This window comes from Phoca vitulina, unplaced genomic scaffold, assembly GCF_004348235.1.
Source record: "Phoca vitulina isolate PV1807 unplaced genomic scaffold, GSC_HSeal_1.0 scaffold20, whole genome shotgun sequence".
In the NCBI taxonomy this organism is placed as follows: Eukaryota; Metazoa; Chordata; class Mammalia; order Carnivora; family Phocidae; genus Phoca; species Phoca vitulina.
The window spans coordinates 31,234,511-31,254,054 of NW_022589723.1; the positions used below are offsets into that span (position 1 = coordinate 31,234,511).

A 19,544-nucleotide genomic window follows, 5' to 3' on the forward strand; every position below is an offset into this window, starting at 1 on the left:
AGATATGTAAATATATATCTCACATGGCTATCACAAGTTGACAAGATACATCTATTATCTCACATGACTGTTAGATACACAAATCCTAACATTCCATAATATTGCCAACTCTGTAAACCTTCAGAAAATAGGCACTTTCTCATATCCTCAATTTATTGAAACTTCTACCCCTATTGCAAAAAGAAATACAATAGGAAACCACATACCCTGAAGATATCTGACCTCTGCATTAATGCCATCAGGGACAGGTATCCTCCATAGGACCAGCCATGGATGCCCACACGATCTAAGTCAATGAAATCATATTGAGAAGCTAGATATTGGAGTCCTTCCACCTGATCGTCAATTTCTATTTGACCCTGTCAAAAAAGGGAGAACATTTCACTGATTCTGCTGAATAGAAGTCTCATTATCAGAGTGTTTTTAAAGCTGATAAATGGTTTTCACTAAAAATACCTGTAGTATTTTTTAATAATTCATTATCAATTGAGATTCTGTTGCCCGAAAAGAATTTTTTTAACTCTATTTAGAGATAGGGGCCTATAGCTTCTGTTGCTAGCCAGTCCTAGAGTTTAGTTACCCCTTAGTCACAAAGTTCTTTCCTACTGAGACCCAAACTGTTCCTTGCTATATGGGTATTTCCCCTTTCCATTTGTTCTGTTGTCTGCTAAGAGGTCAGCATCTTCCTTGTAACAAGCCTTCCTATACCCAAAGACAAAAAATTAGCCCCCTTAAGTGGTTGACTAATTTTACTTCTTTTTAAAACTTAATGCAGTAAAGCAGAAGGAATCACTCCCGAGGTCTTATTCTCCTATTTCCCCATCATCTACTTCTAGGAACTGAACATATGCTATTTCTTTAAATCCTATTAAGTCCTAATTTCTACCACCACCACCCTGTCTGTATTACTAGGCCTGCCAGTGCACACAATCTCCTTCACTGAGCCAAAAACAAAAATAAAAACAAAAAAAACTTACATGAGAATACAACATAAGGTCAAAGAACTGGCTGTGGGAGAAAATCCCATGTCTTACTCAGCATGTCCAATACACTGGCAAACACAGTAACTGCCTTACTGTGTAAAAGGAACATCGGATTCTCATCATTTCCCAAAGCAGCAGAAAGGACATGGGGCATCTCTAAAAGGTAGCATTTAAAGCTTCCTGTAGAGAGAAAGAGGCTTGTCACAAGGAAGGCACTAACCAGTTGGTTTCTCTCTTCACAGAGGACAGAACAAATCTCAATTATTCCTCTTGATAGGGCACAGGATGCTGAAAACTATGGTGCTGCTTTCTGGCTAAGCTGGATATACATCATAGAAAGAAAAGGTATTTCTGTGTAAAAGTGGTTCTATCTCAGCTCCCCAAAGTTATATACAGGTAGACAGGCAGATGTGAGCTAGCCTAGTGAATACCAAGTTGCATCTTCCCTCCCACCCCTGAACTATAACACACAGACACACACACACACACAGACACACACACACACACTCTCTCTCTCTCTCACTCTCTCTCTCTCACTCTCTCTGCCCCCCCTCTTGCTCACTCACAGCCCCTTCCCCCAACTTGCTCTCTGAGATTTCACACCAAACAATGAACCAGAAAATGTAAATGTCTTTAAAAGAAAAATGTTTGTATGCTCACACACCATTTTGTATTTAAAGGCGCCTTCAAATTTAAGCCCTCGGTGACAGGATCCCCTGTTGTCTATCACTACAACCACATAACCCAGAGAGGCTAGGGTATTCAAGCGGAAATACTTGACTCCTTTAAACCGATTATTCACCAACTGCACCTGAGGAAGAAATACAACTTCAGTGAAATGTATTATATGGTAGCATAAAAAAGCAAAAGAGGCAGGATGCTGTGAAAAATAGAAAGCTTGAATTTTTTGTATTATTTCGCTTTTAAAATGAAATTTTATTTTCTTGTGGCAAGAACACTTATCACAAGATGTACCCTCTTAACAAAATTTTAAATGTACACTACAGTATCATTAACTATAGGACAGTGTTCTTCAGATCTCTAGAACCTTTCATCTTGCATAATTGAGACTTTGTGCTTGGTGATTAGCAACTCCCTATTTCCCCCTCTCCCTGACTTATTTTTAAATTAACTTAAATTTCTCTTGTTTATGTGGTTTCTTTTTTTTTTAACTTCACACTCAAGGTTCAGGGCAATTACTGAGCAACTAAAGACTTTAAAACTGTAACCAAGATCTTCTTTACATATGAGACAAGAGATTTAACCTACCCCATAGAAAAAGTAACTAAAATCATTACTGCTACTCTGAAGAACTGTATCATTCAAATTACAGAGACAAGAATAAATAAGATCATTTTTCTTCCCTACCTGTCTCTTCTGGGGTTGTCCCTGACCAGCAGCAGAAAAATTTAGTATTTTAATGAAACACTGTGACCAGTCCAGCTTCCTTTTTCTTGTTATACAAATCAGTGCAAAAGGTAGGATAATTCTTAAATCACTTATCATGCTACCATACTTCAAAATGACTGAGGAATTAAATGTGGTTTAGTGCCTCAACAGAAATAAACTAGTGAAAAGAGGACTTCATTTTTTTTAAAGTTTTTTATTTATTTAAGTAATCTCTACATCCAACATGGAGCTTGAACTCACGACCCAGAGATCAAGAGTTACATGCTCTTTGACTGAGCCAGCCAGGTGCCCCCAAAAGAGGATTTTAATTAGTAGAGAGAAACTTAGAGAAGTTCAGGGTTTGGTGGACACTAAGATAGACATTAAACAATGACAAAAAAGGTTCTGTCAAAAATGAAAGAAGTTTTGTTTTGTTTTTTTTAGGATTTATTTATTTAGAGAGAGTGAGCATGTGAGCGAGTGGGGGGCTGAGGGGCAGAGGAAGAGGGAGAAGAGAATCCCAAGCAGACTCCCCAATGAGCATGGAGATCTATGCAGGGCTCCATCTGACAAGCAGGGCTCAATCTCACAACTGAGATCACGACCTGAGCTGAAACCAAGAGTGGGACACTTAACAGACTGAGCCACCCAAGCCCCCTAAAAATGAAAAGTTTTTTTTGGCTGAAACCAACAGGAAAACCAAATCAGCCATTTAAATAAGAATCGACACCATCTTCACACAGTAAATACATACTGAGCGTTTATTAGGATAGACTGGGGTGTGTGTGCCATGTGTAGAGAATCTTCTCCTTTTGAATTTCTGGATATTCAGCACCTCTGTAACAACTGCAAAACTGGTCTTCCTGTTTCTACTCTTGTCCTCCTACAGTCTATTCGCACAATAGCAGAGGGATGATTTTAAAATGTAAATTACATAAGACTTTATAGCTTAGCTCCCTCCAATAGTAAAGAGTTTAGATCTTATTCTAAGATCCTTATCATTGCCTTTTAAGACCTTGTATTATCTGGCCATTGGTTTTTTCTCTGACCTCATCTCATACCAAATCCCGACTTGTGTACTATACTGTAACCTTATTATCAACTATACCAACTTGATTCTAATCCCCAGGACCTTGACATTTACTGTTCCCTCTGTCTGGAATGCTCTTCCCTCAGGTCTTTAAGGTGGCTCACTCCTTCTCATCTTACGTACCCTCAGAGACCTTCCCTGAACTTAACAGAACTCCCATTTTAGTCTCTTTGCAATTCTCTTTCCCAATAATTATTCATAGCATATCCATTATATTAAGTTACATCATTTATACGTCTAGTCATTTATTATTTTCCTCATTAAGCGCCATAAGGGGGGGACCTTAGTCTGATTTGTTCGCTGTGGTATCCTCACTGCCTAGAATAGTACCTGTTACATACTGGGAACTCAATGACTATTTGCTGAACGAATGAATGAAAAATGGAGATAGGAGAATGATGTTTTCCCTTTCTTTTTAAAAACCTTATTATTTATTTTTAAAAATATTTTATTTATTTATTTGACACAGAGAGAGCGAGAGAAGAAACACAAGCAGGGAAAGTGGGAGAGGGAGGAGCAGGCCTCCCGCTTATCAGGTAGCCTGACGCAGGGCTCGATCCCAGGACCCTGGGATCATGACCTGAGCCGAAGGCAGATGCTTAACGACTGAGCCACCCAATTTATTTTAATTGCAGTATAGTTAATAGTGTTTTCCCTTTCTCTCTTAGGAGGAGGAGCAAAAAAGGAGGGAGCTGAAAAAAGAAGTACTAGGCATAGAACACAAAAATGAGTATTTAAAGAAAGCTACTTCAGGGTGGCTGGGTGGCACAGTCAGTTGGGTGTCCGACTCTTGGTTTCTGCTTGGGTCCTGGTCTCAGGGTCCTGGGACCAAGCCCCATGTCTGGCTCTGCACTCAGCAGGGAGTCTGTTTGCGGACTCTCTCCCTCTCCCTCTGCCCTGCAACCCCCATGTGCTTGCACTCACTCTCTCTCTCAAATAAATAAATAAATCTTTAAAGAAAAAAAAGAAAAAACCACTTCACTGTTGTCTGTTGTCACACACAAAAATGGCCTCAACTGTTGTCACACACAAAAGTGACCTCAACTGCCTGATACGAACATTTCCCCCAAGAGCCAGTGTTTGTGCCCTCACAGCCAGAGGCCTGCTACTTCTGGAGGAAGGTACTTAAACATAATGCCCTTTGGCACTGAGAATTCAGAAGTCTCCTTCAGTATCAGTTCTTCAAAACCTGTGTCCTGCTATCACTTAGCCTGCTTTCTTGTACATTTATATTTATAAAAGTGTCTAGCACATAGGAAATATGACAAGGATTTGTTAAAACACACAGCTGTTATCAATAAAGAGTTTAAAAAACTAAGCCTAGATGACTTTAATCAGAAATACTTGCTTTTCTTGGATTTCACTTTCGTCCAACTATAGACATTGCTGCAGTTAGTGACAAAGTAATTCACTTCATGTTACAAATTGTAACACTGTTGCCAATCAAGATTCCCACTTTGACCTGAACATACACCAAGAAAGGACAGTTTGGACTGATAATAAGATTTAATCAAAAATTTATTTTTATTTATTTATTATTTTTTATTTGAAAGAGAGAGAGAGCAAGCACAAGCAGGGGAAGTGCAGAAGGAGAGGGAGAAGCAGGCTCCCCGCCCAGCAGCAAGCCTGTTGTGGAGCTTGATCCCAGGACCCTGGTATCACGACCTAAGCCAAAGACAGACACTTAACCTACTTCATAGGTGCCCCCTGTGGCTTTTTAAACATAATTAGTAATAAGGAGTAATATAAAGGAGTTCTCTAGTCTTAAAGATCTACATAACCAGTTAGTCTTTATAGTGTGTTTGTCACATATCTCATATATCATTTCTTCACTGGAAAGGAGAAACATCCTTCTTACTTAGCCTTATGATCAAAATAATATACCAAAATATGTAAAACTTCTGAGAGTGTCTTGTAATTTCTCTCTTGCATTTCTTTGTATTAATCCTTTATTTTTAAAAGGATTTATTTATTTGAGAGAGAGAGCACATGAGCAGAGGGAGAGAAGCAGACTCCCTGCTAAGCAGGGAGCCAGACACAGGGTAGGGCTCGATCTCATAAACCTGAGATCACGACCTGAGCCAAAACCAAGAGCAGATACTTTAACCAACTGAGCCACCCAGGCGCCCCAAGACTTTTTTTTAAAGTTTACAAAGATTTGCTTCAAGTTTTTAACAGAAGGCTAATTTAGCTGTTTATAATTTTGTTTATGATTTATGTATAGATGAGTATAATACAAATGTGAATCATGTTTTGTTTGTAAAATACACTTAACGATGGCAAAGTGATTTAACTTGATATATGATGGCCATTGCTGAGATTTTGTGGCTTATGCAGTTATTTTGCTTTTATTTTATTTTTTGGATGTCTTTTTCTTTTTTTTTCTATTTTTAAAGTAAGCTCTACACCCAAAGTGGGGCTTGAACTCATGACCCTGAGCCGAGATCAAGAGTCATGTGCTCTACTGACTGAGCCAGCCAGGGGTCCCTATTTTTTGGATGTTTTAGCATCTAGATACATTTCCAGATACTGAATAACTGGATATAATTATGAAGGATATCTGCGGAGTCAAGAGCTACATTATAAAAATGGTATAATTATATTCTAATTTCTTCAAAGGCCCAACAATAAGATAATCAATAAACATTTTTAAAAAGTGCCAATTAACCAATGCCCCTACCCCAACACTTTACTCTGATAGTCAACAGGATTTACTTAATATTCACATGCTAATATTTAATCCAGAAAAAGGAAAATCCAGGTGTAAACTTCTTACAATGCTAAATAGTAGTATAGCAGTTGCCTTAACTAGATGATAAAAGTATTCTAGTCTGCTTCAGAGATATAGACTTAGAATGAAAAGGGGGAATTCATTAGGCTACCACGGCTTCTGAAAGTATCTATTAAAACTCTTTTTATTTACCAAGACAGTTAACTATTTAATTTCATTTCCCAAACAAGTGTCTTCTCTACATAAAAGACAACATATTTACCTACTGACATGAATATTCCATTGCTATGACAGTTTCAGTCCTACTGTAAATTAAGAAACTGACACTGATTTATTAAATTAGCCATGTAACAAAATTCAACTTCTAAATAGGAATGAGAACATAAGCCAGAGTCAAGAACAGCAGAGGCCCAACAATGCTCAAATCTTAACTTGAACAACTAGACATTTAAAAAACAAATCACCTAAAAAATACACACACACACACACACACACACGTATGTATATAAATATGCCCACCTGAGTTGGGTGGGGGGATGGGTGAAATAAGTGATGGGGATTAAGGAGTGCAGTTGTTGTGATGAGTACTGGGTGATGTACAGAATTGCTTAAACTAATATAACACTGTATGTTAACTATACTGGAATTAAAATAAAATAAAATTAAAATAAGTAAATATGCCCACCTGAGGACCACCATATATGAACAGCACAGTGGGGTACTTCTTTCCAGGCTGTAGATCATGAGGTTTGTACAGCATCCCATACAATGTAAATCCAGTAGTACTTTCAAAAGAGAAAATCTCTGGAGGGGTGTAGTCAGGAAGAGGACCTATGAGGAGATAACAAAAAAAGTACATAAAAGAAGTTCTTATGGGAGCTCTGCAATCTGAGAGCAAGGAAAAGAAACCATAAACCCACAACCCCCCCCACAAATAAATGACCATCCCCCTTTCAGGTGATAAGCAAGAATCTTTATCTTTAAAAAAGAAAATCTAATGAATATATTTAATTATTTCAAAAGTAGATACACAATATTCTGAATAATCCTTGGAGCCTAGGAGGTATTCAGATGCAGAACTATACAAATATTTTGTGCTTGGTTCAGTGTAACTTAATGATGGTTAAGCACATACCTGATCAGAAACTGGAAGCACAAATTTAACTCAATTTAACTTGCTCACAGCAGGTGCTCAATAAACATTTGTTTCTGATCACTAGAGAATAAGCCTAACCAGGACCCAGAAAAAATGAAAGTCATGATCAGTCTTTGGTTTACCAAAGCTATACAGACTTACCCTAAGTCTGTGTATACTGGATAATGTTACAATCTAAGCAGAGATCATCACCATATTACAAATTCTACTTGTGGACATTAGAACATACCCTGTGGTTTTGCACTAATTTCTTAACCCCTTAGCAGCTATTCATGAGTGAAAATACTTAACAGAAAAAAGGATTTGGGGAGAAAGTGGATTAAAGATACATAAAATTACTCCATTTTTTTGTTTAAGAAATCAAGCATTTAAAAGATAGATAATTCACAGTGCTCTTCACTCCCATACAGAACAAGTGTTCTACCTTTTATTAAGATGACCACTGTAAGTGCTTTAAAAAGTTAAAGCTATCAGCTGGTTATTCCCTAAAGCTTCAGCTTCCCTGCTCAGTCTTACTAGTTCTGTGTACATTATCCTCATCTGTTTATCTGAGAAATTACCCAAACATGTGAACAAATCATTTCTTAGCTGATACTGTGACTATTTTATGCTTATTTTCAAAAAGGCCCTCCAGGGGCATCTGGCTGGCTCAGTTGGAAGAGCATGCGACTCTTGAGCTAGGGGTCATGAGTTTAAGCCCCACATTGGGTGTAAAGACTGCTTAAGTAAAAAATTAAATTAAATTAAAAAACTTCAAAAAGGCCTTCCAGACCTGCTCCTGCCTGGAATGGGAGGTAACCCATCTTATCTGGTGATTGATAGAATAGGAAGGGTGGGATTAATAAGGAACTCAGCAGCTCGGGGACAAGTGGTGGTGAGAGATGAGAAATGTGGATCTATGAAACAGATTTAGTGCACTTATGTACTAATCCTACTTAAAATCAGGTTCAGGGAAATGAGTACCTGCTGAATCCAAAATGGTGGCCCAAAATTCCTTTGTTTTGCAAGTTGGGTCATCTTCAGGACTTGAAAGCTTGTAAAGGGACACACAGTGTGGATTCTTCTGGTTACTATACTTACTTATAAAGAAGTCACAATGCTAGAGAAAGGAGAAACAATTACTTTTTCCCTGTGGAAAAGTAAAAAAGGTGCTACATCTGCGCTGGTGCTAGAGCAGGAGTATGGTTGAGAGTCTGATCACTGACGTCCATATACAAGGCTGAAGTTAAGAGTAGACTTTTTAGGGCGCCTGCGCGGCTCAGTCGGTTAAGCGTCTGCCTTCGGCTCAGGTCATGGTCCCAGGGTCCTGGGATGGAGCCCCGCGTAGGTCTCCCTGCTCGGTGGGGAATCTGCTTCTCCCTCTGCCTCTGACCCTCCCCGCTGCTCATGCATGCGCGCTCTCTCAAATAAATAAAATCTTTAAAAAAAAAAAAAAGAGTAGACTTTTTAGGGGAGCCTGAGTGGCTCAGTTGGTTAAGCGTCTGCCTTTGGCTCAGGTCATGATCTCAGGGTCCTGGGATCGAGTCCTGCATTGAGTCCTGAATCAAAGCCCCATATCAAGCCCCGTATCGCATTGGGCTTCCTGCTCAGCCAAGAGCCTGCTTCTCACTCTCTCTCTGCCCACTCCCCCCTGCTTGTGTGTACTCTTTGGTTCTCTCTCTCAAATAAATAGATAAAATCTTTAAAAAAAAAAAAAAAAAAGAGTAGACTTTTTAAAGTTTTTTCTCAGAGAATCAGATTTCAGCAGGCCAATTTCACTGATTTTCACATTACTCTAAAGGAGTATTACAGCAGAAGGTCTTTTATATGATATGAAACTCTTTTCCAACAGGGACTAATACCTGGCTGATGCAGCAAGAGTGGGAATAGCCACGGTCGGTCAGCCTTGTCACCTCTCCAGGGTTTACGTAACTGACCACGTATAGGTGATGTTCCAAAGGAGAGTCCTTGGTGCCTTCAAAATATACCAGCTTCCTGACTTCATCAACCTGGATCTGTCAAAAAAACAACAATAGGAAAATCAGTGCTAGCAGGTCCTTGGCCAGGCTAGTAATTCAACAAACAATTCCCAATTTTAATTAGAATCATTTGAGGCACCCTTTGACTTGTGCCTCTTAAAACATTTTGCCACCAATGTTAATAAACCTGAGTTGGTTTTGCTTATGACTTTTACCTAAGAATAGATCTTGTCCACAAGTAAAAAGGACACTTGAATTGCATGCTATTATTAGTTTCCTATATGACTGAAACGTGGGCTTTTCTTAAAATGCAAGAATTATTTCATTATAACGACAACATTTTACAGGGAAAAAACATACCTATATTGCAGCTGAGGTCAACCATTCACGCACACTTAAAAGAGTCTAATTTTAGAATCCAGTGTATTTCTCAGTGCAGTATTATCTTAGGCAGTACTTTTTTGGTCTTTTGTACAAACTTGCAAAAGTATTTTATCTACTGGGTTGGGAAATAACTGAACTCAATTACAGTTTCAATACTGGTATAGTTTATAAATAAGTATGGGTAAAATCTTTTAAGTCTTCATTCAGAACTCAAAAAACTGTAAGTAAACTCACAGCTGAATTAATTTAATATTCTTCACAAATTACAGTAGGAGTCTAAATAAATGGCTTTTATTGTCCCTTTAAAAAAATCTTTTACCAGCCTATTCAGTGTTTAATGAAATTCAAATTTTTTTGCACAGCAAAGAAAACACAGATTCATTTTCAAAAGCAAGTATTTTTAAATGCCACATTTTCTCCAGGAAGCTGTTTCTTCATTATTAAATATTTTTTAGCATACACAGGTACAGAAATAAACACGACTGAGATTAAGTAGGCCCACATGACATATACAGAAAGGATACAAGTGAGAGGAAATGCCAGAACAAACATTCATGAAGTTTCACAGGTATGTGTTAATCTGCGCAAAAGGTTAGGATAGGTTCTGCTCTTGACCTAGCAGCTGGGAGTAAGGCCTTTCAAAACTGAAGAAATAACTGGTTAATTTCTCACCCCTGATTTAAAGGTTCTTTTGTTTCGTGTAACTACTTTATTAAACAGAAGTATCAGAATCACCTTGAGCGGTTTGTTAAACAGATTGCTGGGTTCTGCCACCAGAATTTCTGATTCAGAAGGTCTGGGGTGGGCCCAATAATTTACATTTCTAAAATGTTCCCAGGTGACGCTTAGGCTGTACAGCTGGTCCAAGGACTATACTTTGAGAACCACTCCCCAATAGTGAGGAGCACATGGGCTTAAAAGTCTCAAAGCTCAGGGCACCTGGGTGGCTCAGTCATTGGGCGTCTGCCTTCAGCTCGGGTCATGATTCCAAAATCCTGGGATCGAGCCCAGCATCGGCTCCCTGCTCGGCGGGCAGCCTGCTTCTCCCTCTCCCACTCCCCCTGCTTGTGTTCTCTCTCTCGCTGTGTCTCTCTCTGTCAAATAAATAAATAAAAAATCTTAAAAAAAAATGTCTCAAAGCTTTACCCAATTATTGCCATTAAAAATCTTTGGGTGGGAACAAGGTCACTGACAAAAGCAGAGAAGGAAAAGGTAACTTTAAAAAAATAAGGCCAGGATAGAGGGATATGAAAGAGTAAGAAAGAGAGGCACAAACACATTACATAAGTAAGCATGACATAAAGAAAGAAAATTGATGCACATAACTGCAAGTAACAGACATTTAGGTTGCTGAAATAAGATTCAGATCTGCGTAAATACAATTCTGTGGGTTCCATCAGTATTATCCAACCATTACACAAGCAGGAACTTTATAATAGTGTAATTTTTTGTTATCAGAACTTGGAATTGCACAGTAAGATTCTTCTCAAATGACAATAACATCCAAGGTCCCTAAACAGAAAAAATATATTTGGATATATATAACTAGAAGGCCATGTGAGACGCTCAGTGGAAATTAGACTAACGGTTACCTACGATATTCTAAAGTTTTTACCAACAAAACCAAACCTGACACCCGGATCTTCACTTTCTCTCCTTAACCACCTTGGGGACTGTAAGTGACTTCTATGCAGCCAGTACACCTAATCCTTTAATAAATCTCCAAATCAATTTAAGGAAATCAAAGGCCTTCCCTAAATCCTGGTAGCATACATCAACTTAACTGAATGTATCACAACACATAAAAGATGGGGTTCTTAGAGCTCTCAGGAAACTGACCACCTAACTGAAAGTTCAAAGAAACACAAGATACTATGAAAGGCAAAAGAAAAAAAAAATTCAAATTCACTGAATTGCTACAGAAGGCCACATGCTAAGAGGAAAGAGGGTGGATTTCCCCCCTTTTCCATATCAACCTACACTCTGTATATATGTCCACCACTCTTTGAAGGTGGTGGATAAAACTTTAAATTTGTGAGATAAGATAAACAGGTAAGTGAAAGAGAATCACTATCTCAGAAGTAGTAAATGCAAGTTCAAATGTAGAAATGACATGAGCAGTCTATAAGAGATATAAAAATAATTTTCAAACAATATCCCAACTCACAACTTTTGCAGACTCAGAAAATATGGACCAGCCTTTTTCTTATTAAGCAGCAACACTATACTTGAAAATGATGAACTTAAGTAACCAGAACACATCTAATACCAGGGCTATAAAACGGGTGATTTATAATTTAAACTAAGATTCTTCCTTTCTAAAACTTGAGTTCTTGTAGGCCCTAACTTAATACTGTCAAAACACTGGGGTCATATAAAGTTGTACTACAGTTTTTTTGTACTGCATAAACATAGCAAATGTTGACCAAACATATCAGTAGAATAAAAGAGCATACATTAGATCCATGCCGGCCAAGAACTTCCCATTCACCACTGGTAATTGCTATTTCTTCTTTGACAGGACATTTGAAATCACCTAAAGATAAACATAGTTATCATTCAGCACTCTGTATCAGACTATAAGCAAATGAAACAATGAAGAACATTACTCTAAACCTCTTTTTTCCAAAAGCACATTAAATAATTTAAGTTATATCTGGGGTAATGAAAATGTTTTGAAACTAGGCATGGGTGCTGACTGCACAACACTGTGAATGTACTAAATGCCACTGTTTATCTTATTTTTCTTAATGTTTTAATTTAATTTTTTTTTTAAAAAAAGTAATCTCTACACCCAATGTGAGGCTTGAACTCAAGACCCTGAGATCAAGAATCATATGCTCCACCAACTAAGCCAGCCAGGTGCCCTGCCACTATTCATTTTAAAATGTTTGTTCAAGGGGCGCCTGGATGGCTCAGTCGGTTAAGCGTCCGACTCTTGATTTCAGCTCAGGTCATGATCTCAGGGTTGTGAGACTGAGCCCCGAGACAGGCTCTCCTCAGTGGGGAGTCTGCTTGAGATTCTCTCTCTCCATCTCCCTCTGTCCCTCCCCACCCATAAATAAATAAATCTTTAAAAAAAAAAAAATGTTTAAAATGTTCATTTTAAAGTGGTTAATTTAATGTTATGTGAATTTCACCTTACTTTTAAAAAAGTCTATAGTTAAAAAAATTCCAAGTTATGAGTCTTCACAATACAATGGAATAATGGTGGAAGGATCCATGTAAAATCAAGTAAAAACAGCAAAATAGATTCTGATGGCAAAGCCAGAAAAGAACTCAAAAGCAATTGTATTCCTAAGACCTAGAAGTGTAATGGGTTGACAAGGCATTTCCTCTAGAAATGCAACAAACTATTTAAAAAGCCACAAAAGAAGAATTTTTATACAATTGTTCTTCATCTGCCAAAAAATAAACTGGGTATTACCACAGTAAATGCCAACATGCCCCATTTGTCTTTATGAGATTCTATCTGGGTAAAGAAAACTCTTGGTGGCCAGTGGCCGAAGGAGGAGGTTAAAAAATGGAAACCATTTCTCTTTGCCTAGTAGCACTGTGGGAAGAGACAGCTGGGGACGGATTATACGATGGTACAGGGTTTTAACTAGGGTCTCTGTAAGGTTGAAAAAGTTGATTTATTTTTTCTTAAGACACAAAAATTCAACTTAGTACTTTAAATTTTATGTCCAGGAAATAAATACTATTTAATATATATATAACAAGTACTAATTGTTTCACATTATAGCCACTTGAGGAAGAAGAGGGAGGAGGAAGATAAAGTAGATATCACGGAAAAAGGAAAATTTGGAGAAAGTCTAAGAAGAAAGGAGGGGAAGGGAAAGAAGAGGTAGATAAACTGAGGGGTCCAGAAAGAGACACTGAGAGGGAACAAAGAGGCTAGGCTTCAGGGATGAATGTTAACTGCCTACACTCTTCAACAGGAGTTTATAATTTTAAGTTACCAACATTTTATTACTGTTCCCCAAACATTGTTTTAGTTAATTAATTATTATTCACAGCTCCTTGACCATTCTTCATCACTAAAATTTCTGGAGGGCGCCTAGGTGGCTCAGTTGGTTAAGTGTCTGCTCAGGTCATGATGCCAGGGTCCTGGGATTGAGTCCTGCACTGGATTCCCTGCTCAATGTGGAGCCTGCTTCTCCCTCTCCCCCAACCCCTCCCCACAGCCTGTGTAGTAAAATTTCTGTAATTTCGTAAGTGGATTTAATTTATGAACAACAGAGGAGCTGGTAAGGGCAATTTCACACTAAGGCTCTCAAGGAAGAAATTCTTCATCTTGGATATACAAGATCCAGTCTGCCTTAAAAAAATTAGGCTAAGTAAAGGAACAGAGTCATAGGCAGTATTTATTTTGTTAGTCCTAAGATGTAGCTCATGTTTCCCAAATAAGAATGATATTTAAAAGGCCTTGTTGAGAAAAACATGCAACCCACTTGAAAAGTTGGCAAAGCATTCAGACAGACACTTCTCCAAAGAAGATATACAAATGGATAATAACACATGAAAAGATGTACAATGTTACTAGTCATTAGGGAAATGCAAATCAAAGGCACAATGGCATACCACTTCATACCACTTCACTAGGATGGCTATATCCAAACAAACATACAAATAAACAAACCACATGGAAAATAACAAGTGTTGACAAAGATGTTGATGAACTAGAGCCCTTGCGCACTGCTAATGGGAATATAAAATAGTGCAGCTGCTACAGAAAAGAGTATGGTGGTTCCTCAAAATATTAAAAATAGAATTGCCATATGATCCAGTAATTTCACTTCTGGGTATACACCCAAAAGAACTGAAAGCAGGGTCTCAAAACAGGTATCTGTACACCCATGTTCATAGCAGTATTAGTCACAACAGCCAAAACATGGAAGGAACCCAAGTGTCTGTAGACAGATGAATAGAAGACACAATGTGGTCTATACACACAGTTGAATTTATTCAGCCTTAAAAATGAAAGACATTCTCACATATGCTATGACGTGGATAAAACTTGAGGACATTATTCAAAGTGAAGTAAGTTAGACATAAAAGGGCATATGAAGTATCTAGAGTAGTCAAAATCAGAGAGACAAAGTAGTTGTCAGCAGTTGAGGGGAGGGAGCAATAAGCTAAACTGGGTATTATTTACTGCATAGCTTCAGTTTTGGAAGATGAAAGAAGTTCTGGAGGTAGATGGTAGTTAATGGTTGCATAACAATAGAAACATACTTAATGCGACTAAACAGTACACTGAAATAGTTAAAATGGTAGATTTTGTGTATATTTTGCCACAATTTAAAAAATGGCTGTTGAGTCTGTTATGTCACAAATGGCATTTAAGCATATAACATTATCATAAAGTGCCTACCATTCTAAAACAAACTCTATATTATTAAAGCAGAAAACTAGAACTCAAATAAAAAAACAAAAACAAAAACAGGAGAACTACTGGATACACCGTTTCCCTTTTTCCAGGCTTACATGTCCATTCTGTATTACATTTCCCAGAAGGAAAACCATCACTTTTTAGAGAGAAATTAATTCCAGCTGACACAATATTTAATTTCACTTTGGACAGCATAATTATATCAATCTGAAGAGCTATAACCATATTAACTTCAGTGTAGATGCAGACAGTATTAAACCAAAAAAAATAGGAGGGGCGCCTGGGTGGCTCAGTCAGTTATGTAGCCAACTCTTGATTTCTGCTCAGGTCATGATCTCAGGGTCCTGGGATGGAGCCCCACGTTGAGCTCCCTGCTCAACGGGGAGTCTGCTTCTCCCTCTCCCTCTGCTCCTCCCCCTGACTCGTGCTCTCTCCCTCACACTGGTGCTCTCTCTCATAAATACATGATCTTAAAAAAAAAACCATAATATGTAAAAAAACAAAACAAAACTAGGATGTAAAAATATCTAATAACCAAATAACATTTTAAAAACAGCTTTTTAAATCTAAATATGACTTGGGCTCACTTTAAACAAATTAAAAATTACAGTCAAGGCAAAAGTAGAAAGCAAAAACAAGTAATTCCATTCCCAGAGATTACTCACTATTAATAGTTTCTTACATATCCATCAAGAACTTTGTCCTGTGATTTCACATATGTATTTATATTTTAGCTTAACTTACGTATTAAGTTTAATGAAGCAAGTACTGATGCTTATAAAGTATATAAAGTATACAAAAGAGACATTATATTACCTTGCCCCTCCCACTTTCTGCCCCCAACATATATATATATATATTTTCTAAATAAAAAAGGATTTCTTACTTGGGGCAGGCAGCCCACCACTGGATCGTTTATATTTGCTCTCCTTTAAAATGGATGTGATTTTGTATAAATGACGGAAACCTGTTTTGCATTCAGAGGCAAAAATAAATTCAATTTCATCTTCATGACTTTGGGGAAAAACATGAAAGATGTCATGGATCTGTAAAATGAATAGCTTAATTTACTATACACATTAATGAAAATACTACATAAACAATTCAATTAAGTTAGAGAAAGAAGAATTACTTGATAAATACATTCTGAAACATAAATAACTGTCAGTGCTAGGGGGTACTGTGTATTTACAATATAGACTTTGTCTGGTCCTTTCAGATTTATCTCACTTTAGTCATAGACTTCATCCATTGAGAAATAAATGTTCCCAAATGGTGAAAAAAGAAAAATACGACCAAAAGCTTTTTCTTACTCATCTCTATAATCCTTTGAAACATGGCATGAGGTTTAATGATACAAATCTTATTACAGAATCTTACTACTTATTCTTATCCAAAATCTTACTACTTTTCTTTTCTAAAGAGAAATATTGTAACAGTTGAAGGGTGAATCATATAAAACCTGTACTCAGCCAGGGAGTGATCTGGCTTTATTTATTTTGTATCTTGTTTAAGTTTTTTCCACTAAATTGGAAAATGAAAAACTCAATCCCAACTGGTAAATTTTGGTATAGTTTGCCAACTTAAAAGAGAAAGTCTTTTCTAGACTTCTACTGAGGTCCTCCTAAGAGGCACTGATGAGGCTGTTTTTCAATACATGATGTGTCCAGGAACAAGGGCAAATTTGCAACCAAGGAGATAACATTATCTCCTTGTCATGTCAATGACATCTACTTTCTATCTACAAACATTCCAATTTGAAATGTTCAAACTAAGCAAATAACGTTCCTGGTTACTCTGAATTTAAAAATTAGTTTGGATAGTTTGCTATAAAACTTCACTTGCTTTAGCATTCTGAGAAAATATATAACCAAGTACAGGAAAGCATACATACATTTATCCAGATGTCTGTTGTTTCTTCATAGATAATTAGTGGTGTCACGGAGTCAGGCACCAACTCGATGAGTCTCTGTCTTTCCATGGCATCATCTTCTACTGGGATAAATAATTCAGGTGAGATCAACACTATCTGTAGGCGAGTTTGGGAGCGATCTAGTAGAATGGACCAAGCACTATTTAAACAAACAAACAAAAAAGCACCAAAAATAAAGCCATCTCTCAGAAAATGAATATTCCCCTGCTCTCTCCTCTAGTACCCATCTGTTATTTCTGTAATCACAATTAAAGAATTGCTTTAGTAGATGTTAAATTATCACTTACAAATGGCTAATTAAAAGTATTAGCTTATTCTATACTTATTTTTTAAAGTTAGGCTTGAGTAGAGTTTTTTTTAAAAGTGGTTTTCTTTAAACTCCTAAAACCACAAATGACCTATGAAATTGTTTTTTCCCCTTAGTGTCAACAATTGGCGGCCTTGTGAAACTCCTGTTGTCTACCTTAGGAACTATATGTAATCACCTTCACAAAACTCTACGAAAAGTTTTGCTTAAATTATATAATAAAAAAATACAGACATTCTTATATGTGAGCCCTAAAGTCATACAATTTAACCACAAATAAACACTGAAACCATGACTGGCCATGTAACAGACAGAATGAAAATGCAATATGCCCCTATACTTAAAGGATTACGAATCCACAAGCCCACTTAGCTCAGGAAAAGTTCTCTGTGCAGAAATAACTACTCTGCAATTTGCATGTGAAGGCATCTCCAACTGAAGGGCAAGCCTAGTAACATAAACATTTCTAAAGTTCTGGATTCTAAATTACCTATAAAGAAGTGACAATTTAACATACGCACTATTTTCCCTCTGGAGTCCATCCAGCTCTGGCAATATATTCAACTCCTTCAAACAGAATCTCAAAAGGTTGAATTAGTTCCTTATCTATGACATCGATAATCTATTAAAAAAGAAAAAAAAGGAATCGAGTTACAGAAGATTTAAATCAGTAACTAGTTTACTAGTCTACCTAAATCATCATCTTTAACAGCATGACATTTTTTCAGACTTAGGTATTTAAAAAGGCATGAGAGATACAGCAAAACCAGAAGTAAGTTATGGGTTACCTACACTGGTGTGCTCTTCATGCCTAAAAAAGTTCTAAGCACAAGAATTAGCACAGTCTAAGTCTTTTACCATGAGTTTATATATACTAACAGAGCCCTTGCTAATAACTTGTAAAAACAGGTTTTAATCACTTTATTTAGACTCTAGTTATCAAAGAAAAATAATAATCCCTAGTTCCCTATATTTTAGCCTAAAATATGATTTGTGTAATATATTAGTGAAATGGCCCTAAGTAAGCAAACCTTTTTCCTTTAAAAATCTAGCCAACACAAAAAAGTTTGTCTGTTTATTTATTTTTAAAGATTTTATTTATTTGAGAGAGAGCATGAGTGCGGGGAGGAGCAGAGGCAGAGGGAGGGGGAGAAGCAGACTCCCCGCTGAGCAGGGAGCCTGACATGGGGCTCGATCCCGTGACCCTGAGATCATGACCTGAGCCGAAGGCAGACGCTTAACCAACTGAGCCACCCAGGCACCCAAAAAAGGAAGTTTTTTAAAAAAAGGCAAAGGATCTGAATAGATAATTCTCCAACGAAGATCTACCAATGGCCAATAAGCACATGAAAAGATGCTCAACGTCATTAGCCATCAGGAAAATTTAAGTCAAAATCACAATGAGATACAACTTCAAACTTACTAGGATGGCTATAATAAATAAGACAAACAATAGAAGGGTTGATGAGGATGTGGAGACTGGAAACCTCACACAATGGGAATGTAAAATAGTGTAACCATTTTGGGCAAACAGTCTGGTAGTTCCTCAAAAGGTTAAACATGGAGCTATCATATGACTGAACAATTCTACTTCTTGGTATCTATCAAGAGAAGTGAAAACATACACACAGATTCATGGTTGCATTATTCATAACAGCCAAAAGGTGGAACACCCTAATTGTAACTGATACGTGGGTAAATAAAATGTGGTATAGCCACACAATGGAATATTACTGGGTGATAAAAAGCAAGAAAGTGCTGGGGCGCTTGGCTGGCTCAGTCGGAAGAGCATGTGACTCTTTATCTCAGGGTTGTGAGTTCGAGCCCCATGTTGGGTGTAGAGATTACTTAAAAAAAAAAAAAAAAAAGGCAAAATAGTGCTGATACATGGTGCAATACAGATGGAGCTTGAAGACATGATGCTAAATAAAAGAAACCAGACTAGATACTGTATGATTCCATTTATATGAAGTGCCCAGAATAGGCAAATCTACAGACAGAAAGTAGATCAATGGCTGCCCAGTGCCAAGGGACATATGAAGGTTGGAGGGTGATGATTAAGGGATGTGGGGTTTCTTGTGGGGTGATGAAAATGTTCTAAAATTGTGGTAATGGTTGCATAATTCTGTTAATATACTAAAAGCCATTCTAAAACTTTAAAAGAGTGAACTGTATTGTATGTGAATTATATCTCAATAAAGCTTTTAAAAAAAAGTCT

At 37.3% G+C, this 19,544-nt stretch overlaps 1 protein-coding gene across 7 annotated transcripts in view; it reads right to left on the bottom strand.

Annotated features, from left to right (window-relative positions):
* The window catches only part of DPP8 (dipeptidyl peptidase 8), a 73,131-nt gene that overhangs the window by 9,757 nt on the left and 43,830 nt on the right, over window positions 1-19,544 (bottom strand). For 6 of the 7 annotated variants that reach the window (XM_032418127.1, XM_032418128.1, XM_032418126.1 and 3 more), the window contains 9 exons: window positions 17,848-17,948; window positions 16,981-17,158; window positions 15,973-16,132; window positions 12,148-12,227; window positions 9,191-9,343; window positions 8,313-8,448; window positions 6,879-7,024; window positions 1,648-1,794; window positions 207-359 (listed from right to left, as the gene is read on the bottom strand). In XM_032418127.1, coding sequence (XP_032274018.1) covers window positions 207-359; window positions 1,648-1,794; window positions 6,879-7,024; window positions 8,313-8,448; window positions 9,191-9,343; window positions 12,148-12,227; window positions 15,973-16,132; window positions 16,981-17,158; window positions 17,848-17,948 — 1,254 coding nt within the window. The remainder of the gene's footprint in view (window positions 1-206; window positions 360-1,647; window positions 1,795-6,878; window positions 7,025-8,312; window positions 8,449-9,190; window positions 9,344-12,147; window positions 12,228-15,972; window positions 16,133-16,980; window positions 17,159-17,847; window positions 17,949-19,544) is intronic. The other variant, XM_032418129.1, reaches the window with a different exon arrangement.